The 26,367-nt window shown below is 47.1% G+C and overlaps 1 protein-coding gene across 5 annotated transcripts in view; it reads right to left on the bottom strand.

Moving 5' to 3' along the window:
• The window catches only part of ZHX2 (zinc fingers and homeoboxes 2), a 67,242-nt gene continuing 40,875 nt past the window's right edge, over positions 1-26,367 (bottom strand). For 4 of the 5 annotated variants that reach the window (XM_032182565.1, XM_032182566.1, XM_032182567.1 and 1 more), the window contains 2 exons: positions 4,755-7,445; positions 1-420 (listed from right to left, as the gene is read on the bottom strand). In XM_032182565.1, the coding sequence (XP_032038456.1) occupies positions 4,759-7,257 (2,499 nt within the window). In that variant the 5' untranslated portion in view covers positions 7,258-7,445 and the 3' untranslated portion in view covers positions 1-420; positions 4,755-4,758. Of the gene's footprint in view, positions 421-4,754; positions 7,446-18,329; positions 18,376-26,367 lie in introns of those variants that run through there. The other variant, XM_032182570.1, reaches the window with a different exon arrangement.

Here is a 26,367-nt window from a genome sequence, read left to right as displayed (position 1 = left end):
CACAAAAGACGCCTCCCTCCCCCAAAACCAACCCTAAAATTTTGCCATGGCATTATATGCAAGAACAACTTGCAACTATTAAAAAGTTAACAAAATTTCCACGTCGTACAAATCTGTTCCAGTACAGGAAGAGGATGGGCAGGAAAGTGGGTGGGAGAGAAGCGAAGGAGAACCCTATATACAAGGACCCTTTTTTTCTTTCTTCCTTTTCCTTTCCAATGCAGTAGTAGGACTTTGGCACTATAAACAACCCCATGACGGTGCTCCACTAGAGTATTTCTCACCGTGCCTCCGCGAGCACGGTTTGAGACCTGGAGTCGCAACACACTCTCTCTCACCCCAGGCAGGAAAATAGATTTTTGCTCTATTTTCAGGCAGAATTCCCCTTCATTGTCAGGACAGCGCAGCTGATGAGTACCCCTGCAAAAATTAAAGAAGAAACATATTAAAGACACCACGAAGAGATACTTGGGCTGTTGACTAACACAGCACCCAATTTACATTCGTGCAGCTGCCGTGGCGCTGCATTTGGTATTAACCATCCCCTGAAGCCTGTCCCTATCACTGCTGCTGCAGCAGGGGGCCAGATTTGTTCTGTTGTGCCCGACACCCAGCTAATTCCCCCCTACAGACTGCTGATGGGGACAGACAGCCCGGCCTCGACTCTCACCGATCGCTCGCTGCTGCAAACACCTCGGGCAGAGCCTGCACCGGCTCGTGGGTGACACCCGAGGGCTGGGGGCAGCTGCTTTGTGACCACAGGACAGAGCTAAGGGCAAGGAAACTTCAGGCCTTTCTTCCCCAGCAAATCCTCTCATTATATGGCACAAATTTAGCAAAGAATTACACGAACTCGAAACCAGCCCTCACAAACAGCTGCCTGCCTCCACACGGCCCTATGAACAGATGGGGACATAGGGCGAGGGCTCTCCTACAGGGAGATGGCAAGGGATGTCAGCCCTACAGGGATGCCAGCCCTACAGGGATGACTTCCAGTGTGGTTTTCCCCACGAGTGAAGCGTGAGAGTGCAAGAAGTGTGAGCACCGACTCAGGCTGCAGCTGCAGGCGGCAGCACGGGGTGGTTTCTCCTGCCCCAAAGCTCACCACAACCTTTATTTCACACCTTTTATGAACGTTGCTACTGGCTCTGTCATTTCCCACGGAGGCACCGAGCTCTGTCTGGCATCTGCACCTCAGAATGCTAAGCTTGAGCCAACACAAAAGGAAAAAAAAAATCCTCCTTGTCCCTGCAGCCTTTACTCAGACAACCCCTCTGTGTTTTCTAAAGCACTGCAAATCTGTAATTGCTGCTTTGGGTTTTGCTTCTCCCTCTGAAGTCCTTCATTGCTGGGTCTCCAACACAGCTGGTTTTAGGGGAAATGATGAGTCCCTGAAATGCTTCGGTTCTGTAAAAACCGCTGGGAAGTCCCACACTGCCTTCAGGACGGGGGCTGTGGATCCCACCGTCAGCAGCAGGCGCTGCAGCCAGCTTCATGGATAGAGCACCAAACCACAAGAAAAACGAGAACTCGAACAGAAAGGAAGGGAAACCCCGGTGCTGGTAGCTTTCAGCCATCTCAGACACTGAGGAATGTGCTGGGCCACCAGCATCCGACTGATCTCAGCTCCCACCGTGGTGTGAAAGGAGCTGAGGACACTGGGAGGGCCCAGATGGCTGCTGATGCTCAGCACCATGCAGCAAGCAAGGCCTGGCTTCTCTGGGGCCTTCTGGTGACCACCTCCCAGATCTTGGCCTTCAACCCATCTCGGCAGAGCTCCCTGGGCTGTGGAAGGGCAGCACAGTGACCCCCAGGGAGTGCTCGTGGCCCTCGAGAGCATCTTCTACCTCAGTAGAAGGCCTTCGGACCTGAAATGGAGGTTGTGAGAGCAACCCTGAAACAGAAAGTTTTCGGTGGAGAAGGTGGTGGTGGTGGGGGAAAAATAGCACATTTCTGAGAAAAGACAAAAGCTCCGGTCTGAGGAAATCTTGGGAAACCCCTCCGGGGAGATAAAGCTGTGAGGCTGCCAGCTGCTCCAGCATGCTCTGCTCCTGGGGCTGAGCTGTGATGTGCTGCATTTAATTTGAGGTGGATTTCTGTGCGTCAGGCTTGTGCAAGTGGTGACAAGAGACCTGGTTTTGACCCTTGCTGTCGGAAGGCAGGAATCTCGCCACGGATGGACAGGGAGATCAGGCTGTGCTGATAAATGAGGGATGCGAGGCTTCGTCACGCAGCATCCAGGACATTTTTAGTGAGGCCGTGCAGCAGCCACTCAGCATCCCGAAGGTGCCTTATGGGGACAGGCCTTGAGGCAGTGTTCAAGGAAACCTCACTCTGCTCCGTGGAATTCATATGATTTTTGGCAAAAGTTTCAGATAGGCAGAAGCAGGCTTTATAACAGACCCCATTAGCCTGTGGATGGTGTGGTCAGGAGGCCATGAAAGTCCGGCAGAAGCAACTGAAAATGCATCAGTTTTGAAGAACCCATTTTCTAAGGCATCATGTCCATCGAGACTGTAATACAAATGCTCTCTAATGGTTTCAGGAACTTACAAAACTACCTGGAGGAGGCAAAGAGGGATCTGAGAAGTTCTGCAGTGCTGCAAGTTTTGCAGAAGCTGCACAGAAGTTCAGGCAACAACAGAAGTACGGAGACTGAGCGCCGAAAAATGTTCACTTTAAAGCGCTCCTGTCAGGCTGAGAAAATAGCAACAACGTGAGTATCAAAGGAGCACGTTTCTGCATAAAGTGCAGCAGTGAAAGTTTCACATCATCACTGCAGCTGTGCAAGCGCCAAGAGGAGGAAAAGTCCCTTGTCAGCAATTCAGCGCTTGGCAGCATCTCCTGTGTGCAGCCAGGAAGGTGACATGGCCCCTCGAAGGTACCGAGGGCTGCAGCGTTAGGAAGAATCAGACTTTTACATGAGAACAAGCAGAAACAAGCTCACCGTCAGGTCTCACACGGTCTTTGCTTTTGAGTCATACCCCGGGTGTCACCTCAGATAACACCTTGCTAGTTCAACTCCCAAGTCTCAGTTTAAAATCAAACAAGATAAGCAGGCTTCACAAAAATAAGAGTGACAGTTTATCCTCAAGGAAAAAGAAGCCAGGATTTTTCCACGGGTCCCATCAGTGCAAGGGATAAAGCTCCCAGCTTTCATGTCACCATGACTGTGACAACGCCTCCCACCCAGGCACTGGCACTTCTGGGCTGAGATGTGCTGGGAAGATGATGTGGAACGAAAGAGAGAAAGGCTCTGGGTTTTTCCCTCCCTTTGGTTACATTAGGGTACGTGTTTATAGCTGGAACACCAAAATGATCTGGAACGACAAACTCTGACAGAAAAATATAAGCCCCACTGTGCAATTTTTCATTGCTCATTGGATTTTAAATACCAGATCAGATCCTGGGTCTGGTTTCCTATGTGACTGCCTGGCCGTGGCACCCCCATGTGCCTCTGCAGCAGCCAGAGCAGCTCCAGGTGACGTCCCCAACCTGTCCCCCTCCCACCTGTGTGTTTGCCACAACCTGCTCCTCACACCCCCAGCCAGCAGCTGCTGCAAGCACAGCCCAGGACAGTTTTGTATTGCAGCCTGGAGTTTTAAAATACTTCGTGGTACGGACACAGTGACATTTCTCGAATGCCCAAACTATAGTTCAAAATGCAACCACTGCAGGGTTGGAAACCCTTTTTAAATTCAGAGAAAGCGCCTAGCAGAATTAATTCTTTCTAAAATCCAAGTTCTCTAATTGTTAGTGAGTGGTGCTGTGGTTTCTGTTGGGTAAGTTGTAGTGTAAGGAGACTCCAGCTCAGGAAAGATGGGCTCTGGTCTCGGCTGTGCCATGCACAGAACTTTAAAGGCTCTGGGGAACTCAACACGCAAGTCAGGAAACCCTGACAGAGCTTGCTCCACATTTATACCTGTGTAACTGTGATCAGAAACAGGCCTCAGGTCTCCAAACAACACATCCTCTCACGTTGTGAAAGCTCACATAACCCCCCAGCCCCCTTAAGAAAAGACCCTGCAGCTTGCTTTTAAATTCAGGATCCTGTGAAGAAGAGCTGCTAAAACACCCACACAGCTTAGTCTGGAGCATTTCCTAATCCTCTACAGTGAGCAAGCAGAACAAAGCAAGGCTGGAGACAGTTCTCACCTGCAAGAGGAAGAGAGCACATTTACATGAGCCGCTTGAGGCCCCACAGCATTTTGTGCTTGCTGTTGCATAAAGAAGCATCGCTGACCCGGGCCCTTCCCGCAGAGAGCTTTTATTCTGCTGCAAAGGAAGGACCCGGGGTGCAAAACCAGGCGCTGCAGCCTCTGTCCGTGGGAGATCAGTGATCTGTTAGCAAAAGGGCTATTGGGAACTAGTATCACCTATTATTTCTTTGCATGGCTCCACTGGTGTGTTTTATATCAGGCTCTGCAGAGGTTACACAGGTCATTTGAAGGCAGAAGTTCAGGGCTTAAGCACTTACTGGAAAAAAATAAAATTAAAAAAATAAAAAAGCCCTTAAACGGGAGTTGACCCCAAATGAAAGGAGAAACCTGGCGCACAGCACTAACCCCTCCCTAGCAAGCAGCTGCTTCAATTTATAACCAGGACAGCTCTCCCTTCTGCTCAGGCATCCAGCAGGCACCAGGACCCAGCAGGGATGGTTTTTTGGGGGATTTGCACGGAAAAGGAGCTAGGAGATGCTGGAAACACACCTGGCCTGAGGCCGGCCCGGAGAAGCAAGGCACCACCAGCATTACCTGTCTATACGTGGGCATTGTCTCCCGATATACTTTCAGAGTCAAAGTCCGCCAGCTCCGCCTGGCCTTCGGGTGCCGCCTGGCTCCAGCTGTCCGTACAGTCCGACGCGGCATCATCCTCACCCACCGTCACCTCCACCCAGTTGACCTCGGCCGGCTCCTCGTTCTCCTCGCTGCCGTGGCCGTCGTGGCTGTTGCACTCCAGCCTTTCCGCACCCTCCGCTTGGTTCCCCAACAAAGAGTCTTTCAGTGGCTCGCAGTCCCTTTTTGCCCTCACCACTGTTTTCCCCGCGTTCTCTTCGTTCAGCTTTTTGTGCTCCTGGTAATGCTGCCGGGACACCTCGCTACCATTCTTTGGACTCTCAGTGAGTTTTGATCCCTTTTTCTGGTTTTGCTCGTTATGGCCATCAGCAGCGTACTGCTGCTGGTACTGGTCAATCCATTTAAGCGACCCCGTTCTTAGCGAAGACCGGTTTTCCTTGAACCAGCGAACTATTTCAGTTCTTGTGAGCCCAGTCTGAGATGCTAACTGGTCATACTCCTGGGGTGATGGCCACTGAGTTCTTGCAAATGTGCTTTTCAGTAGATGAATCTGCTCCTGGGTTTTCTTGAATGTGGCAGAGGACCCAGACAAAGCACCGGGGAGCTGGGAGCTATTCAGCAGTTCTGCTTGGCTTATTGCACCGTTGGGAGTTCCTTGTTCTTTAATTTTTCTGTATGATCCCATCGAGTCCAAGACAGCTTGCTCCATGCTGTCCCGTATCTTTCTCCGCTCAGAGAACCATGAATCAATCTCCCTCCTGCTCAGCTTAGTCTCCACTCGAAGCCTGTCCAATTCTCCTTGGGTCGGAAAAGAGCATCTCAGGAAGCTCTCCTCGAGGGCCCTAAGCTGCTCTTGGGTTTTCTCTTTGAACTTCTGGGGTGCAAAATCTGCATACGGGTGGAACGAGCGGCCGTGCCGACCCAGTGAAGGCGCTATTTGATCTTTCCCTAAAGCATCGCCGGTGACGTGCACGATGCCCCTCTGCCTTCGATACCTGTGGTCGCTGAACCACTTCTTGATCTCACTCCGGGAGAGACCCGTTGCCTCTATCAGCCGGTAGACTTCTGTGTCGTCGGGGAACTGGCTTGCTATGAAGCTGGCCTTCAGCTCCGCTATCTGCTCCTTCGTCTTTTTTCGCTCGCTGGCTGGCGTCAGCGGTACGGCGGTCAGCTTGGCAGGGCTCTCGGGCACCTGAACTACGTGAGGACGCTTGGCCTCCGGGACACTTGCTAGGGTCTGTATCGTCCTCTTTTGCCCCTGGTTTGGGGCAACAGCAAGTGTAATTGGTGAACAGGAAACTGCTGAACCGTTCGACACAGGGGTTAAAACCAGACCGGTCTGGCCCAGTATCTGACAGGGCAAAGCTGTCTGGATGATGGGAGGGGGGATTTTCGCCGTTGCCAAAGGAGCTGGCAGGACAGTGATGGTTTGGGGAACTGCCTGGATAGTACCGTTGAACATCTTCTTTCTCGCCTCCTCCACTTCTTCAGGAGACCAGCTGATGCCGTGCTTCAAACGTTGCGTAGCGAACCAGATTCGGATCTGTTCTTCTGGATGTTTTGAGGCTGCTGTCAACCATGACAATTCTGCTTGCGTCGGGTAAGGGAATTTATTAAAGGAGTTGATCATGGTTGCGTTAGTGTCCAGTGCAGAGTTGTATTTGGTACTATTCAGAGGTACCGGGACCTTGGGGACAAGGTTAATATTTGGTGGTAGCTGTACAGAGGGCATAACATGAGCTAACACGTCATGGAGGAGGTCTCCATTTATACAAGCAATCGCTTCAGTGGCTTCGGTTATGATGCGGGGGAGAGCACCATCCACGTGGTTTTCCGTAACTCCTTCTTCTGGCTTTTTGGGACCCTTTTTGGTTTCCCCTTTAGGCTTTCCCAACTTCATCATCGGCGTTTTACTCACACTAATTCCCCCATGAAGCGAATCCTCACACTCTGCATTTTCTAGCCCACTGCTCGTGACAGTGACATCGTTAGTGGTGGTCTCAATGGACTGCTCTAAAACAGTCTGGTTATTGCGTTTAATTAATTTCAGTTTAAAGTTACTCTCTCCTGGGTGGTATTTTGTGTTGTGGTCAGATAAAGAATCGTATTTTTTGGTTGTGAAATTGCATTCGGCACACACATACAGGGGGTTGAGAATGACATTTGGATGCTGAGTGTCAACATGCTCTGTAAATTCATTTAAGTTTTGTGTAGAGTAAGGGCAGTATTTACACTCATAACCGCCCTGGGGTTTCTTAGACTGATTTTCAGCTGGGGGCTTTGCCTCGACCACTTCACAATCTTTTACTGAGCTTTCTGAAGGCCAAGTTTTTTTAGCGTCCTGCTGCGGTGTGCCAGCCCCCTTCTCTTTAGGAGTTTCTACGCGCTCTGTGACTTCCTGTTCCACCACTTCAGAAGTTCGCACCATACAGGGAGTTGTTGACTTTCTTTTGCTAGCCATGGCAGCTGTTTGCAGCAGGCTGTGGTCCCAAATGGTGACTTTTTTTTTGGCAGGGTGAGCAATAAACTCAAAAGATCTTGCAAATGGCTCCAACCTTCCCGGATTACTTGACTGTTTTGTTTAATAAAGGATTTCAGCCCTGGCTGTGACCATCAGCTCCAACAGCAGACCCATCAGCTGCATGACACCTGTGAAACAAAGCACACACCATTAGGCACTGATCTGTAAAACATGGATTGAGCAAAAAGCCGCAGCTCAAGATATATACATTTAAAATACCGTTTTGGACAATGCTAAACTCTCCCCCTGCTACTCTCCCCATCAACTTAAGAGGCAAGATCTGCCCACAAAGAATAAAAGCAGTGGATAATTCACAATGAAGTGCACCACAGGTAGAAAATGACTTTGAAACAAGGAAGATGAACAGACAGGGGATTTTAATCTCCACTAGAGTCAATGCATTTAGCTGGAAAAGAAAGAAGACACTGCTATAAATACCGTACCTTTTTATAGAAGCTGCAGTTTCTATTAATTATTATTTTGAAGCATGCAGATCTGAAATTGAGTGTGATTTATATTAAACTTAATTACTTCCCACTGTCACTTACCTTGTAAATATGTCTACTAAATGATTGTGGTTACTAATGATGGGTGATTTCTAAATAAAGCTATAGGGACTGCCTCGCTTTTAAAAGTAAAGGCAGAAAGAATAGTTAATGTAAGTCAACATTTTCAAAGGTCTGTGTTTTGATGAGAGGTGGGTTCAAAGAAACTGCACAGATCTGTGGAGGCCTATCAAGTCTCTTCTGGAACAAAAGTTTCCTTAAAGTACCACTTTTCACTGAAAATTGATAAAGGCAGCTAGCAGAGGTCATAGACATCCTTAGATCCCTTTTAAATAGGGTCCCTTCTTGTGACCCTGCTGATATTCCCATTGAGTCCTGATCTGTGCACTTAACTGCCTACAGAATTTAAAAAAAAATCCATTTTAAAAGCACGATTCACATGGTGAAGTGGTTTTGGAAGTTCTTAAATGTAAGAATTCCATAAAAATATATGCATTTTAGAAGTGTTATAAATGAAGTCTCAGCTCAACCTGAATTTAGTAATATTTATCAAAGGCAAGCAAACAGCGCTGGGTGCGCGTGGAGTCTATGCTCTACCAACACACACACACAAACATTGAACTTTCTAAATATACAGAACAGTCTCCATTTTCAATTGCTTTTCTTGTCCATATTAAACCCGAGTATGCCTATACATATGTACAACCAGAAGAAGTAACAAACAATCTTTTAAGTTCCGTGACTGGGGGAGCATAGTTGGAGTTGGTAATCCTTGGAGGCATAGTTGGAGTTGGTTGAAGTGCTCCCATATCTTCCATGACTTCATTAATTTCTCTCAGATCATATAACAGTCTCCATTTTCCATTCCTTTTCTTGATTACAAACAACGAAGAATTCCAGGGCTAGTCATGGGAACAATATGTCTTGCTTTAAGTTGTCAAGCAACTTGGCCTTCAGGCCTTATGCATCCTGTTCTTTCTGGATTGAAGGGAAGCAGATCCGTCTCCTTTTCAAGGCCAATAGTTTTTAGTTGCAGAGTCCCACACCTTGACCTCAAGTTGGTTCCATATTTCAGGATCATAAACTGTCTGATTGTTAATGAGAATAAGCTGTAAGGTTACCAGGACAGTCTTTGTTTCCAAGGCCGTATGATTCCCCATAATGCGGAACTGCTCACCAACGAGGGGCAGTTGTGTATGTGGGTCTGCTTCTCTCAGCTTGAGCTTCTTCCCAGCTCCGGTGTGCCATTTCCAGCGACTTTGAGAAGTTTGCTGAGTTTGGCTGAACCCATCTTCATGAGGAGATCAATGTGCCTGGTCTCTGTTCTGCTAGCCTGTCCCTATTCATTCCTTTTTCATTATATCGTGTTTCCTTTTCATCTTGAGGACAGGCTCCCCTCTTACACCCTTCGCCCCACAGCAGTCCTTTTCCAACAACTTTTCACTGGTCAAACAACTTTGCCCGGCAGCAGCAAACACCCTGCGACTTCCATGCCTTACTGGCTGGAGAACAAGCAACCCGAGACTGCATGGCGTCTCCTCAATCACCCTTCTTTGTTCCCTCTATAAACTTTTACATTCCTGATGTCCTCATCGTTAAGAGTCTGATGTTATCATCAACCATGGGGCTTGCCGACCTCCATGGCCACACTCCCACATCTCTCCCTTCTTTATTAATACCAACCATCTTCTTGACATGAATTATTATTTCATATATCACAAAAGGATCTGAAGTCAACATCAGTCAGCACAACCACAAAAAAAGAAAAACTACATCAGCTGTGTTATAATCTACCTGTGCTCATCAGGGGTGTGTGTGTGGGGAGTGAAATTCCATTGTTATAACAGTTTCTATAGAAAAGAAAAAAAGATGTCTCTTTCCTATTTCACAAAATGCCTTTTCTGATCAATTCTTGACTCTAATTTTGCTACTCTTCCTGATCAGATGGGCTCTGGATTTGTAATGCTTCCAGACCTGATGGGAAACTCATTGTTTGACATCAAGGAGTCCATGGGATGGGATGTGGGGGGCACCAGGGCTTACAGACTTGAGGAGGACGGAACGTGGGTAGGGCCTGTGTGGATTTTTGTAGAAGCACATTAAATGGAGAATCTGAATTAGAGATTTTATCTCTAAGAAAAGGCAGACCTTTTCGTGAAGCTTGTAAATGATGAGCTGTGACCAGCACCTAGCAGGATCACCAGCATGAAAATCCAATGAGATAAACCCCACTGCAGTTCCCCCAGACACATCCAACACCAGCGGGCAGTTTCAGACCACCTCGTTGCTGCCCCTGAACCTGCTCTTTTCACCTCTGTATTACCATCAGAGCCAGAAACAATTTCTGCTCAAGCAGATGCTAACCGCTTAGCTCTGTTTGCAGTTTATCAGTACTTTGAAAGTCTCTAGAGCATATTCCTGCTGGTCTGCCCATCGCAGATCCTTCCCCTACTGTATTTACGGAAACCTAAAATGATGTACTGACAGAAGCAGCAGCTTCAGCTGGGGATAAGCGCAAAGACGGCAGCTTCCAGCTCCATTTCCCCAAAACCCAGCGTGAACTGCTTCTCTATACAGCACTTCATGAAGTACTTTTGCAGGTAAGGCTCTGCTGAAACACAAGCTGTGGAACGGCAAAGATGCAGGATGGAGGAGAGGCCTTTCGGAGATGCTATTTGTTACACTGCGGTTGCCTCGGCCTACACGTGCGGTGCTCCACACTTACAGCCACCACCAAAGGCCTGACCAAGACCAGGGATGCTCCTGCACCTTTGCTCCAATTTGATGAAGTGCTGCAACACTGGGTTGATGCTTGAGGGTTTATTTAAGCTCTGGGAAATGGCACATCTTTGCTCAGCTCGGTGAAGTAGGGTTCGGACTGTCTGCAGCATGATCTACCTGAAAGGAAGCTGTGGGGAGCTGGGGGTCGGCCTCTTCTCACAGGTAACCAGAGACAGGACCACAGGGAATGGCCTCAAGTTGTGCTGGGGAGGTTCAGGCTAGAAATGAGGAGACATTTCTGCTCAGTCAGGCACTGGGACGGGTTGCCCAGGGAGGTGGTGGAGTCACCGTCCCTGGGGGTGTTCAGGGAAATGCTGGACATGGTGCTTGGGGACATGGTTTAGTGGTGACATTGGTGGTAGGGGGATGGTTGGACCAGATGATCCTGAAGGTCTCTTCCAACCTTAACAACTCTGTGATTCTATGGCTGTTCCTTAAGCATTTACCTTGGTCAGGATGACATGGTGACACCTTCCTCCAACCTGGGATCACCAACACTATCATTATCATTCCCCAAGGCATCAGCACCTCTGAGCCACCCATGCCTTGGGTTTCCACCATCTCTTCTTTATTTTATTTTTCCCTTCTCCCTTTTAATAATAAGCAAGCAGATGAACAGTGGAACAAATGATGCCTGGTTTTCTGCAGATTTGTGCTGACTGACCTTTAAACTGGATTACTCTGAATATTCTCTGTTATTTCCACATATTCCTTCAAAATTTCCCTCTTCACAATCGTCCTCCCACAGAGTATTTTGTCTGTGGTCTGTCACTTGCTGAGTCCCACTGCAGATGGGATCAGAAGTTAGACACAAACACAACTGTCTGAACACCCATCTTCCTAGCCAACTATTTTTAATGAAGCTTGCAGAACATTAATCATTCCGGAAGCTTCTTTGCTATATCAAATCTGGTTTAAATAGGTCAAAAGGTGAGAGAAGGGGGTACAATCGGCTGTCCAAACCAGGCTGCTGCTGGAAATGGGGTGAAGGGAATGGGGTCACCTCACACTGCCCTGCAGATCCCACTCATGACACTGATGAGGGAAGGGAGGTGCAAGCAGCACCCTGGGAAAGGCTGCTGGGGATGAGGAGGAGCCACAGCTCCCTGATACTCCTTTGCTGCTCTCCCTCCCTGGCCACACAGCTTAACTTAATGGTCTGCTCCTTTTCTGATGTGTGACCTTCTGCAAAATTCATGTGGCAACATCAGCAAAAGGAAGAAAATGAAAAGACATCAAAGACGGAGCAAGGCTTACTTACGTTTCACTGAATATCAATCCCCCTCTCCCCCAAAAAAGAAGAAAGAGCTAAGAACAAAAAGATAAAGGAATGGGATGGGAAAGAAAGACTGGAGAAAGAGAAACATCTAGGTTACTACTTTGGATCAATCAAATGTTTCTTAAAAGTCAGGCTAAATGTCTTGAATTCCCCATTCTCTGGAAGCTCGGCAAGCTCCCTGCCACATCGGGTTGCTGTGCCAAACTCCCACCTCTCACGAGGATGCAAGGATCAGCCCCAGGCATGGATGCTCTGATACAGAACATGGGCCAAGGTATCTCTGAAACATGTATAAGTGGGTGGATGGATAACAAATTCTGTCTGCTACAATTTTACTAGATATTTTTACATATTTCTTCTTTTCCTACGTTCTATTTCACAGTGTTTTTCTGTATTTCTACCTGCTGCTTTGCTAACTCTACACATTGAACAGTTCTACCACACAAGAATCCTTACCCACTATACAAATCAACCCCAAGTCAAATGCTGCTTTTTGGAGGTCAGTAACAAAAAAATGAGTTTCAAGCCAAGATGTGCTTTTTTTTTTTTTTGTTTTGTTTTGTTTTGTTTTTGGGAGACCACAACCAGTGAGGGTTTGTCCCTTTGTCCCAAAACAAGGGGAAGAAAGCGAGGCCCACCAACTGTGTGTACGAGGAGTTTATTGGGACCTCCAAGCCGCTGCTCCTCCAGGACCTCGGTAAGTGCCTCACTCAGGATAAATATGAAGTTGCTAAAGCATTTCTCTTGCCTTGGAGCTCCCAATCAGTTCTCACAACGAATATGGACCACCCATGCCACATCTCTGTGAGACAGGCAGGGGACCGCACAAACCTGACTGCACAAACCACCGGCTTTTACCTGCAGGTGGCTGGTCCTCCAGCTGGCAGTGACTCCCCAGATTTTGTGACACCCCTCAGCCACAACCAAGGCTTAGCAAGCAGCATGTCGAGACAGCAACACAAGCCACACTTCACCAAGCCCCTGTTCAGCTTGCTCCAAGGGACAAAATCCACGTCTTGTGCCAGACAAACGGGGCTGCACTGGGTACAGACTTCTGGCACACATACAATCTCTGTCACTAAAGCCAGCCTGGTTCGCTGCTTTTGTTTTATTACGGATGGGACCCAGGACCACTGGCCTCCCTTTTAGCTGCTGTCACCACCATGCATGGAGTGCAGAAGTGCTGTTGGCAACTGCCCTACGAGCAGCGAAAGCCCAAACATATGGGGGAAGGCAGCCCTCACCCCTGCAGCTGACCTGCCTTATCTCCTGCTGGGCTTGCCAGGCTGCAAGGGGGAAAAACAGCAGAAAAAATAAATATTGGTTATGTTTGTTTTTTATTTTTAAACGAGCAGATGCACAAAGCAGCCAAAGGCAGCCAGGTTAAAAACAAAAGCGCTCGCCTCCAAGCAGACAGCTGCCTCCGTGAACCAGGTCCAAACCAAACCACAGAGCCCGCCTGCAGTAACAGGAGCTTTCGATTTGCTTTGCTGCTGCAAAGCAATCAGGACGGGAGCACGCAGGTCAGAAGCAATGTGTTCTTTTCGGCATCTCTGCTCAAAAAGTGCATCGTGGCAGTTATGAGAGAGGCCCCAGCCTGGTTTTGTTTAATTTCCAAGAGCTAACGAACTAACCCAGCCACAGCCCTCTGATCCTTCAAAGCCCTGTTCGAATGGCTCTGGAGCATCAGCCAGGAGAACAAAGTGGCAACTCATTTGGTGACTTGGTGCATGACCAGGGAAATGCCAGATTTCCTCGTGGCTTGCTGGCTCCCAGGCTGGGAAACTGCAGAGAACTATGCAGGGAAAATAAACCGCGGTTTTAGGTCTGGCTGTGGCTGGAAAACGTTTGCTTGGGTAGCAATGCCATCTTCCAGCAGCAAAGGATAACTCCTGCCTCTATAGGTTTCTCAAGTGAAGTAAGTTTGGGCAGTGAAAACACTTTTATGCTGGTAAAGCTGTAACTATCCTAGTGCACTTGGCAGTTCAGAGCTGTTAAAAATAAAATCCCAGGGCAGTCTGTGCCAGTGGTACTAAGCTGACTAGAACTGCTCGTGTGGACTGGCTTTACAAACAGCAGAGTTCAAGCAAAGGGCTGGAAAAATAAATCACAAACCTTTCTTGTGCTGAATTTTGCCATCTTTTCACTTTCTCCCATTTTTCCTTTATTCCCACAGCCAGTTTAATACTACCTCCCAACAAATTAAAAGGAAAAAAAGCAAATATTCAAGTAGAGGCTGAACTCCCTGTCACAGGACTCTTCCCCCTGGGCTTTGGTGGCAGGGTCCCCAAAAATATGAGGGAGTCTGCAAAAGCTATCCCAAACATAAGCAATATCAAATAATAATAATAATAATAATAATAATCAGATAAAAACTGCTGCAGAAAGGGAAAGGCACACCAGAAACGCCACTATTTCACGCTGTATCTCACTTCCAGCTCAGAGGAGCCAGGACTGAATGAAATGGATGCAACAGAGACCCCGAAGGGGTTGAAATCCCCACCCAGTGCAAATGGATCTGTGTTTTTCACAGATATACTTTTTTTTTAAAAAAATAAAATACTGTAGTGATGCTTGTGTGATTTGCCAATAGACTCCTCTGTTTTTAATCTCACTGGATAACTTGCTCTGCCCTATGCCAGCATCTGGCTGTAGCCAAAAGCAAACAAAACCCCATGTCTGAACATGATGTTCGCTATCACAAAGGTACCAACAACTCCTTGCAGCTCTCCCATTCCCCCTTCCCAGCTCAGGGTTGCAGCAGGAGTGACAGCACAGCACCTGCAGGTGCTGCCTGGAAAGGATTTGTTGGTCACAAGCCTTTCTGCCCATGGATTTTGGGGTGTTGCCCTGCTTTATCATGCAGCAAATCAAAAAACACTTGACTCCAACCAAGATCATGCCCACAGCTTGGCTCTGTGCAAGAACTGCTATTGCTGGAGAACCCTGTAACTCCCCTATGACCATTTATTCCTCACCCATGGAGGCACCCACAGTGTGAAGATGAACAGTACAGCAGAGCTGCTCTCCTGCTTCCTATCAGAGAGGCTGAACTCATATTCATTAATGTGGCAATATTATGCTCCTACAAATGCAAAGAAGAGAGGTGAGAGATACATTCCATGGTGCAAAGAGGAACATGCCTTGGGTGATGTTTTTCCTTCCTTACAACTCTTGTTAGCATGCAGCTGCTGCAGCAATATCAAAAAGCACATCAGCCAGCACAGCAAAAATGCTGTTGCTCTCCACTGTGATAACACAGTTAAAAACATTGCTTAATTATATGCAGGAGAATAAGCAGAAGCAAACCAGGGCAAATAATTCCTACATGATGGATTGGGACTGCAATGATTTACAAAGGGAAAACCACAGAAAGAAAGGAAGGTTTCTGAACTGCAGAGTTGAGCTTTTAAACAGCATTTAAGAGAGAGCAGCCAAGAGCTCTGACTCTTTTGCTCTTCTTTGTAAGCTGAATAAAGCAAAATTAATGGGGAGGTATACAGATTGCCACAGCAATAGTTTTTTGAGACATGAGAAAATAAAATTGGAAATGCTGTAGATTTTTAATTCACATATGTTGATGGAGACATTTCTAATTAGAAAATAACCACGCAGATGTTTGTGGCGGGTCATGATGGCCTGGCGCATTTTCTTTCCTTTAAGACTCAACTGCTCACACATTTCACATGTGAATAGCAAAGCAAAGTGCCCCCATACTCCTGACCCGCATCAACATGACTTGTGAAGCTGGGTGCCAACACCTCCATGAAGCAAGGCAGGAGCAGCCCTGATGCACGCCCTGTCTGGGGGAATCCACGCCTGCAGCACGGCCACCGAGAGGCAAAAATACACACATAAAACACTGATGGGTGGTGGTGATGGGGATGAGTTGAGGGTGGGATGAAATGCAGTGCTCAAAAGGTGCTAACAGTAGGAGAAAACCCCAGAGAAAGGCATGCTGAAGCCAGTCCACATGAACGCTGCCCCTTTGCAATTACAGCTCAGGGTCTACGTGATCATGGTGTGGAGGAAAGAGATGGAGAAATTTATTCTGGAAAACACAAGTGTTGTGAAAATAACCTCAGCAGGGTTTACCAGAGTGAGCTGTGCTAGCCAGCACCGCACACTAGACATCTTTCAGAGTATATTGCTCATATATGGTATGTTCTTTGAACTAAAATGTTCTCATTCACACCATTGCAAAGCCAAAGGCATGGTAAAAACTGCGGGTTTTCTGTGCTGCTGGTTGCATGAACACAAGTGGCCAACCCCCTCCCAGAAATGGGCAAGTTGAACATTGTGTGCTGTGAATTTTCTATCTTAAGTACTCATCTGCAACCACTTTTTTTTTTTTTTTTTTTTTTAATTCCCTATTTTAAATGCAGGTTTAAGTAGTTTAGTGGCTAAAATGAGGACTGGGAAAGTGATACAATACCCTACCCATAACGAAAAGCTCCACCTTACAGACTGATTCAATGCTTGCATTGTAGCAATGGCTGCTTTCTGAAACAAGAGAGTGGCCTTTCCCTCAGGCCCCACGGGAATTGTCCCTCTCCAGCCCCCAAGGGGATGGGACAGGCCTGGGACAGGCAGGTGAGCACCAGTGATGTGCCCAACGTCATGTCCTGCACCTGTGGTGGAGATGGGGACAACACCCAGGTTTCCTCACTTCCTGGCCACTGCCTTCTCCTCTGGAAAATGGGCTGGCAACCTACAGCTTGAAGGCCAAATGGGGCATGTGGGCAATCAGTATCAGCACACAAGGGCCATGCCTCTCACTGATTATGAACTTGTTTCCCTCAAGGTGTGTGTTTCTGCAAGAGGCATCTGCCCTGGGGTCCTACTGAACACGCAGCTTGCTGGTTCTCTGCTAGCAGGTAGAGGACATCCCTTGCTTCCCATGCGTGGAAGGAAAGATCCCCAAATTCCTGTGGAGTCTGCAGCTGCCCACGCTCAAAACTCAGAAGATGCTGGTGGGTGTTCTCCTGGGGCCTTGCTCTCCCACTGGGGAGGGAAAAATGCAGTGTGACCTCCTCCAAGCAAGAGGATGCATGAATCACCCCCCCAGAAATACTGGTGGATGCATCAGCAGTTGTTCAATACCTGCATGGGGGTTAAGCCTCTTCCCAACACCCTCCATCCATGGCTTTCAGGGGCAGCGAGTTCCAGAGATTAGTCACGCACCGTGTCAAAATTATCTCCTCTAATCAGCAGCATGTTTACTCCTAGGGTGGGTACTTGCGTGTTCATCAGAGAGAAATAAAGACCAACAGATTTCTTAAGAGAGAAATAGAAACACTATAAAAACATTCATTCTAATTAGTTTAATTACTTGTCTGTGCAGCTCACTGAATCCTCATCACTGGAGTGGATTAAAGTTGCTGGATTTAAGTAATTCTTCATATTGAGCTTTTATCTAGCACCATGTGGTGGGATGACAAGAGATTCACAAACACAAAACAGAAATTATCTGTACACAGTATCTTCAACTAGATGGCCAAAACCTGGATGTAGCCACATTTGATTTTACACATTAAAACCAGTTTGTTTTGTTTGAATATTCAGTGAGTTATTTTATTTTATTTTTAGGTATGCCTTTAAGGAGCGAACAATTCCTAGGAGGGTTAAAAGCGGTGCTCTTTCCTCTAGCGACTTCTAGAAATCATTTCCCATTTGTTGGGAAAAAAAAAAAACAACAACAACACAAAAACAAACAAACAAACTAAAATGTTTTAACAGCAACGTCTGGTCCCCTTCCTCCTTCCTGTGATCCTCCATCTAGGCAGCTTTTATATTGATATATTCCTGTATATTTCAATTATTATTATTTATTCTTTCTGTTCAGACCTATGGTTATTAGAGGGACCCTATGCCTGCAAAGCAGGAAGAAGATGGGTTATTACAGAATGAAGGCATTTGACTTCTTTACACACTTGCAAAACGTAAGCAATAGCACAGAAATTTTCCTGCTTCAGGACTTCTCACACTGCTCATTTCCCTCAGCATTTTGTCCTGCCCTGGGAACCGCAGTACCCATCCTTTAGTCAGCTCAGCAGCGAGTTTTTCAAGTAAAATTAAGGCCCTCACAAACTCTTTTGAGCTGCATAGGGCAAACAAAAATCACGTGTGCATACTGGGTGTTCTTCTTGCATGGCTCCAGGACAGAAATAAGCTCTTTCTCAAAAAAAACCCACAACCAACTTAATTTCTCTACAAGCAGCCCCTAAATCTCTCTCCTCCTGACACAGGCAGCACACATCACACCACAAAACACCGAGGGAAAAGTGCCCAGAAGACCTGATGGAGGGGAAGGAACACAGGCTGAGGGCAGGAGACAACTGGTGACCACTTCTCAGCAGGGTTTAGATTTGAGGGAGAGGAAAAGGAGAAATCCAGGCAACCAGGGTGCTGAGTCTGAACAATAGAGGCAATACAGGCAGACTTACAGGATGTGTGGCCAACACTATTTGTCCGACACGGGGAGCATCCCTTGCATCAGCCTCATCCAACACAGCAGCAGCACTTGGAGGAGTCTACGGAGTTCCCAAAAGAGAGGAAGGAGCTCAACAATTAACACAAAACATTAGTAACCTGCGTGTCTATAGCTGCACACCTCCCCCTTTGACTCACTCAAGATGTGGTAGAAAAACGCAGATGGTTGTGATTTACAACGCTGGTGACTCACTGCACCTCTTCCCTTTCCCCCCACCCCCAAGGGCTTCTGTGTGTATCTTCATGTTCCCAGATGAGGAGTACAGATCAGAGGAGAAAACACCACAGACAGGCTGGTGTAACATCTCCCTCCCACAGCATGGTTTTAACATTGCTCCCCAGACCCTCCTGTTCTTCTCTCCTGCCCCCACTTCCCTTTCCACTCATCTATGCTCTGTTGAATTCAATGGCTATCGCTTCTCGTTGTTCAGATTGACACTGCCTATGCAGTCTGAACCTTGGCACCACCAGGAAAAGCTTCAGAAAACAGTAATTTCCAATTAAAAAAAATTATGTCTGGCTTACTATCATAATACCTAAAAATATTCTCCATCTGAATGGAAAGGCCTGAGCTATGGTGCCATAAACTATCACAAAGCAGGGTTTGAGGTATGAAGCAGTGCCTGGGAGCCCACCACGCTGAGGGCTTGCACAGCAACGTACAAAAAAATGTTCACCTTGAGATTTCCAGAAGCAGGAACTTCAACACACCTTCAAAACCAAACCACCCCAAAAACTGCCAGCCAGATTTTCGGGTACCTGGACACCCAGCATCCCCCTAACGCAGGGGGGAATATCACACAAACCTGATGCCCCAGGCACTTCAAGACAGCTCCGATTTTAAGCTGATGAAGAGTCAGCCTTTGGCCTAACTCAGGTGGTTCGATACCCTGATGAATTGAGGAGGCAAACGTGAGGTAAAACCCCACACTGAAATGCCATGTGTTGGTCTGGGAGTGCAGACAGACCCCACCACCGGGTCGGACAGCATGCTGCAGACCCCCACGCTTGCCCATGCTAGGTGTAAAACCAGCAGGTCACATCTCTACGTCCCCATTCACAAGAAAGTTGATGGCTGCTGGTTATGAGGATTTAGGTGCTTAAAAGAAGCACCGGCCTATGCAGTGCTCCACATCCATCCACCTGACCTCCTTGTCTCCCTCCAGCCCTGGTGCTGATGGTTCTGCTGAGGGCCTTTCTGAGCATCTTAGTGTAAATAACTCTCATCCTGTCACATTTTACATTACATTTTCTTGTGCTGTACTTGTTTAAAGGAAAGGCTGTTTCAAGAACGGCCTTGCCTCACACCATGGAAAATGAACTTCCCCGTTCAGAGCCTTTTCTTCTCTGACAGCAATCACACGATGTCCACCGAGTATGTAAGACAGGTAGATTTTCTAGGGCCTTTTTCCTCAAGTAGGAGCCTGCCCTTAGGTAGTTAATGACCTACGGTATTCAGAGGATCCCAGCAGCCCAGCATCTGAAGGCTTTACGGCTGTTGAGGCACCTATCCTCACAGCAGGGCTGTGAATTAAGGCAGTGCCGTTATCCCCATTGCTCAGATGGGCAATTAAGGCATGAAGAGATTGTGGCTGAGGCTTCATTAAATGGTCAAGCCAATTTACAGCTTGCTGCTGCCAAATGGGATGGGGTAGAGACAGTGCAAAAAATCATGCCCTACCCACCACGGTCACATGGGAAGTCTGCAGGGCTGGAAATTATATCCAGGTGGTCTGTGCTCCAGGCTATGAAATTCAGATTATCCTCCTGGCTCATGAGTTAAAAATATTTAACAGCCAGTGCAGAACGAGCTGGGACTCTTAGTTTAGGTCCTACTGAACACGTGCTGAAGACACAAAACCACCACAACTCTGCAAAAATCAAAAGTCTGAAGATCAAAAGCCTGAGCTATTTGCCTTCCCTCAGAAATCATTCATCAGGCCATGCTGCAGACAAGCCTGTCTCTGCACGTAGGCTGCAGAGAAGCCCCTCTGCTTCTGACATCTGTCCTTACAGAAGCTCAAAGTTACCTTCCTTTGCAGCTGCAGCAACATACATTGCTAGCAAAGCTGCACCAATACCTCCTGGTCTTCTTGGCTTGAATGCTACAGCTTAAGAATTCTCCTGCCTTGATATATATTTAAAACATATAAATCAATATATAATAAATATATATTTGCCTAAATTCTGGAAAATCCAGTATTTTACGGAGGTTTTCAAAGTGTTGAAGACCTTCTCATGTCAACTCCCTCTAATCCAAAGCCTATCGATATTGCTAATATATTTGTTCTTTTTTGCTGGCTCTGAAGGCTCTGGAAGTCCTGTCCTGAAGCTGCTGTGAGTTTACCTACACTTCCCACATGCTTTTCAGTCAAGGGCATGGTTTCTCCTACTGTTGGTAATACAAACTGAGTGATCCTAGTGTGCATCACATCATCCCTTAATCAGTTCCTTGACCTCAGCTCTGAGGTCAAATACTGAAACAGTGACCCTCTAAAAGATGCTTAGTTGCTGTTTTCTACCACCCTTATCACATGCTGTGCCTGATGAAGTTGTTTTATTACACCTACTGTATTTAATCTTCTGCAATTCCTGTTTAGATCACCTCTGCACACCGTTTTTCTCTTATAGGCTTCAATTTTTGTATCAGCACTTTGTTTTCAAGGTGTATTTAATTATCACTCTTTTTCTTAGTAAGCACCCAGACTTCATACCCATACAAACCACTTTGCTTTAATATAATCCTATTGATGGTATGGCAGAAGCAGAAGACCTAATACATGTTCAGCAGAAAAGGCAAAGAGACAATAAACAGCAAGTTAGACAAGACCCTCAGAAACATCTGCATGTGTCCCTTCCACTGCAAGTCACAAAACATTTTCCCAGCCTTCTGAGTATTTAAGACATCTCATATAAGACCAAAGCCACCAAGCATTCATTATCCATCAGCAGAAGCCAGCAGAAGCACCACTGATGGTCCTGATGTTCACACCATCTAAAGTCTGAAATTAATAGTAGTTTGGAGCTAAACTTAGTCTTAAGACACAGTCTTGTTCTGTACTGCTGTTCTAGCTTCTGTCATCCAACTAATATGCATTTAATACCCTAATATTAAATAGAAATACTTATCTTCCTTAGGATAATCACAGATTATGCATACAACTTTTTTAAGAAAACCCAAACACAGAGTTAAAAAGCCTTTCAAAACCGTGCTGGCTTATGGGGAAAAGGCCTGCCTTGCTCTGCCCTATGCTGAGATTTCAGGTGGGTGTGTGCAGGTTACTAAGTGTCCCTCCTGGTGCCTATCAGGCAGGATGGCAAACAAATGCATCTTGCCCCAGGGCTCTCGGACCAACGGAGCTCCCTTTTCCTCACCACAGCACCCTTTGCTTCTCCGATTTGTCACAGGGCAGAGCTGCTGCCCTCTGCACACAGTGACAGCTTTGCTGTTGGGAGAATTTGGCAGGGCCACAAAGGACCTTTGTTCGTGCCAGGACCTGGGTGCACAATGCAATCCTTCCCCCTTGTCACACACTGTCGGGTTTCCATGGCTGGGCCAGAAGCACTCCCCCGCTACCGCAACATTACCTCCCTCTTCCCACAGCGAGAACTGCAGGACAGAGAAGACAGAGGGGAGCCAGTCGCTGCTTTTTGGGGCACAAATTCCTTCAAACTCCAACCTGACTAGCAGCACAGATGACAGATCTGAGAGTGTCGGAGCTCTGCCCACAGCTTCTTTGCAGGACTTTCACTACCTGGATGCTGCAAAACCACCAGCTCTCCGATTTCCAGGTACATTCTTGTTCTTGAGGCCAGAAACTTGGCAGATAGATGTGATGTAACATTATTCCTCTGCGCCACATTTCTCCGTTTGCTCTAAATCTGCCAGCCTGTGTGTGTATGTCAGCACAGCAGGCCTGGAGCAGGGCTTTGAATCCAGCCTGTCCCACCTTTCCCTGCCATGTCCCTTACAAGAAAGGTGACTGGGTTGTGGATGGGAGCTGCCAGCACCTGGGAGCTCCAGGAAAGGATGCCAGTGGTGGGGCAGGGGATGGAGGCTGAGCACAGCCTGAGCGGCTGCTGCTGGAAAAGAGCGGGACTTGGCAGGACGTGTCTCCGCATTTTCATTTCACCCATGAAATATGCAGAAGAGATGATTACTGGATAACTCAAAAATTATTTAATGTCCCAGTTTGAAAGAAACAGTCCTTCTTTTTGAAAAAAAAAAAAAAAAGCAGGAGAGTGAAAAGCATCTTTGGAAGTAAATGAAGTTTCATAAAATCTGACCACGTACTAAAAACAGCTAAGTGACACACCTAAAAGTAGGATCAGACTAACCCAATCCACACCTTTGCAGACTTTTGCCATGGAGAGAGCCACAAAGAAGGGCACATTTTGTTTCTTCCATTTCTCATTTAAAACATCACGGGATGCAGAACAAACCAGTTCCCATTTCCAAAACCGAGTCTGATTTGGAACACACGAAGTTCAGATGCCTTGGCATCTGGCTGGAATGCCCCTTACACTCCCAAACCACAGAGGGACAATGTTTCACCCAGACAGATTATTTCCATGCCAAAGAATAAACTGCCAGCGACAAGAATTGGCAAAACCTTCCATTCATTTCTTTCTTACCAGTGTAAGTGGTTGCCATCAGGACACCTTAAAACACCACGAAGTGTACTTGACAGTTACCTCCTCCTGTCTCCTCCCACACGTTTTTAATTCGGGCATACTCACTGCTTCCTGCGCAGAGCTGGACTCATTACAAGCATCGGCCTTTTTGTCTCCCTGGATCCCCCTCCGGCTACTTCATAGCGTGTCCAGATGAACAAACTGTAACAATGGCTCTTGAGCAATACTTCAGAAATGCAGAAGAGGAGAACTGCTCGTTACAACAGTGTCTTACTGAGGAATATTTGTCTAAATCCTTTTTTTTTTTTTTTTTTTTTTTTTGAAACTGGGTTTCTTCTCCTCCCGTTTCTGGTGAGTAGGAGGGATCTCGGTTGAAAAAGCCAAGGCTGGTTTATACACATAAAAAAACACCTCCTTAGGGGAACACGTCTTAGTTGCCTCTTACAAGGTCAATCAATTATTTCACGTTGCCTTTTGGTATGTCAGAAATCTTCCATTGAGCAATTTCACTCCATTAAAAAGTATCTGAAGGAATGATTTTCGAGTACTTTCTTATACATAATTGATTCTGCCCCAAAAGCAAAAAAAAAAAAAAAACAAACACTAATCACTATTCTACAAACGAGACGACATCAGAATGCAACGCAAAGAAGCCATACGAAGGCAAAACCACAAAAATAGGAATCAGCTCAGAAGGCGGCTACTCTTGCTGCTATCTAGGTCAACAGAAGGAAAGCAAGACCTGAGCTTGAGTTTGTAACATCCCATAAACCTCTTTACTTCGCTTTTCTCCTTGTTTTGTATGATTCGTGCTCTTTCCCAGCCCACTTCCCTCTCCTGTTTCAAAGCCCAAAGCTCCCCCTTGCCTGCCGGTCTCATGGATTATCTTCTTGCTGAATTTTTCAGAAAAAGGTGAAAGAGAAGTCAGAAGGAAAGTGTTAACCTGTGTCCGTGCCCTTTGTGGGGTGCAGGCTCCGGTCCCGTTCATGGAGGGACGGGATGACAGAAGTGCTAAGTTTCATTGTTTCCGAAATAACCTGTCATTTGGGCAGCCGTTGCTGCCTCTCCAGCCAAACTGTGCTGGAAATCCTGCAAAACCCTGAGCACAACCAGCACAGAAAGCAACGGCTCATGAAGCTCCCGTGCCAGACGAACCCCAAAATTTCAGAGGGATCGTGTGGTGCTGGCACAGAAATAATCTCCACTCAGCCCATGCATGCTAAGAGCAAAGTTTTGCGAGAAGTTCGAACTCACATCTCCTCCGACACAGTATGTTACTAATCCACGGTGCTGCCTGCCAGGGCCACGAAGCGCGAAAAGCACGAAAATGGCCAGAAACAGGTCTGCAGCACAGCGACCAGAACATGCGCTCATCCCCACTGACTTCAGCAAACACTCCTCCCCCCTTTCCTGTGTGCTGCAAAATAGGCTCCAACCAACCAGTCACTGACATCCAGCGGGACACTAATATTCGGGATTTGTTTGCCAAAACACGTGCGCTCCTTCCAAGGGAGGAAAGAAAAAACAAAAAAAGATCCTTAGCTGCATGATTTCAAGAACCGCTGATTTTGTGACCAGCTTGCGTTAATTTAGTTTGTCTCCCAGTTTTACAATGTTTGTGAAAATTTCTCTCTCTTTAAAACAAATAACCAACGAAAACCCTGCTATGAGCTCCGTGCGATGTGGCAGCTCTTACCATGGCAACCCACCAGCTCCGAGAGCGCTTTTCTGCATGGACCTCGCTGCAAAACGAAGGAGGGCAGGGAAGGAGTGTGCTAAAAACCTCTGCTGGCCGAGTCCATCCTGGTGATCCCACCACTAAAACACCCAAGAAAGCAGCCTTGGCTCAAACCATTAACCAGCCGCTCGGTCATTTGCAGGTTGGTTGGTCTGCTTGTTTTGTAAAGCACGTTCAGTGTATTTTGTTTTCCAAACGTCACGGAAAATTACCTTTGCAGCCCCCAAAATGTTCTCCGTGCCAGAAAGGAGCACAATTAAGGCAACTGGGCCATGTTCCCAGATGGTCTCCACATGCTGCAGCAAGGAGCTCGCTGAGGGATGTCCCCTGGCTGGTGTGGGCAGCCGAGCCTGTGGGCAGGCTGCTTGTGAGCTCCCTCGCTGCCTCCGATAGGCATCGCTGGGTGTTGCACCCCGTCTTCTGCTAGCACCGACCTGCCGCTGCTGCAGCACGATTAAACACGGGCTGCGCCTTCAAGCTCGTCTTCGCAACCACAACTTATCCTCTGAAGCAACCCCCCTCCCAGGCCTTTAATGAATATTCAGAAATTCAGCGCCCCCAGACATCTGTGGGAGCTAGGACCTCCAGGCATGCCTCATCTTTGGATATTCTTCAATCTAGCCATGTAGCCAAATCCTTTGTGATTTGTGATCCTTTTTGAACCACTCAGGATCCAAAGTTGACACTCAAGACGGTTCCCAAGGACTTTTCCCCCGTTCCTTCTTCCCAACAGCATTCCCTCTCTATCTTATCACCTGCAAGACTCTGCCTTAAGTGCTCCGATTACCCAGGCTGGAGCCATCCAGGGTTATTTCTCCTGAGGCTTTATGTGAAAGTTTAGTTGCACAACAGTTTCTGAGGTTTAGGAAAAACTACGTTCCACAGCTGAACAAAAGCAAGGGCTGATGTTGTTATCTGAAATCACCCAACCCCAAAATCCAAATAAGGTGGGAAGAGAGGAGACAATAGTCCAGCGGTTAAGGCTGGGGATGGCAGAGACCTGAAACCACATCTCCAAGGAGTGTTCAAACCATTCTCTCTCTCAAAGCTGGTATGGGCTTCAGGCAACGTTCCTGACAAAAGCATCGTTGAAACATGCATTTATGTAAAAAGCTTCAACTCCGGCAGGTCAGCTGCCTTCTGGCAGTGAAACACTTGGTCAAAAACATTTCCTAAAGCTACTGCTGTCTCAAGACTTTTGTGATGTTCAGGGGATTACATCAAGGCTTACTGCATGTTCCTCACATGAAAGAGGACCCTCTCCCCCCAGCTGAATTCTTGAATTACTTTTTATCTTTTCTTCACAAAGTTCTTTTTCTCTTCATCATTTCTTTATCTCATGGAAGAGACGCTGAAGAGGCTACCCAAAGATATTGTGGATGCCCCATCACTGGAAGTGTTCAAGGCCAGGCTGGATGGGGCTTTGGGCAGCTTGGTTTGGTCAGAGATGTCCCTGCCCATGGCAGGGGGTTGTAACTGGGTGGTCTCTAATGTCCCTTCCAACCCAAGCCATTCCATGATACTATGGCCTTGCTTCCTCTCTGACGCCTTTTGCCTTCTCCACCCCCACCAAAACACGAAGGGGGTTGAAAAGCTCAGTCAGGAGGAACAGGACAAAC

Source organism: Aythya fuligula, chromosome 2 (genome assembly GCF_009819795.1).
Source record: "Aythya fuligula isolate bAytFul2 chromosome 2, bAytFul2.pri, whole genome shotgun sequence".
NCBI classification, from domain to species: Eukaryota; Metazoa; Chordata; class Aves; order Anseriformes; family Anatidae; genus Aythya; species Aythya fuligula.
Note: the sequence above shows the minus strand (reverse complement) of the source record. Positions and strands in the feature narration are given on the sequence as shown.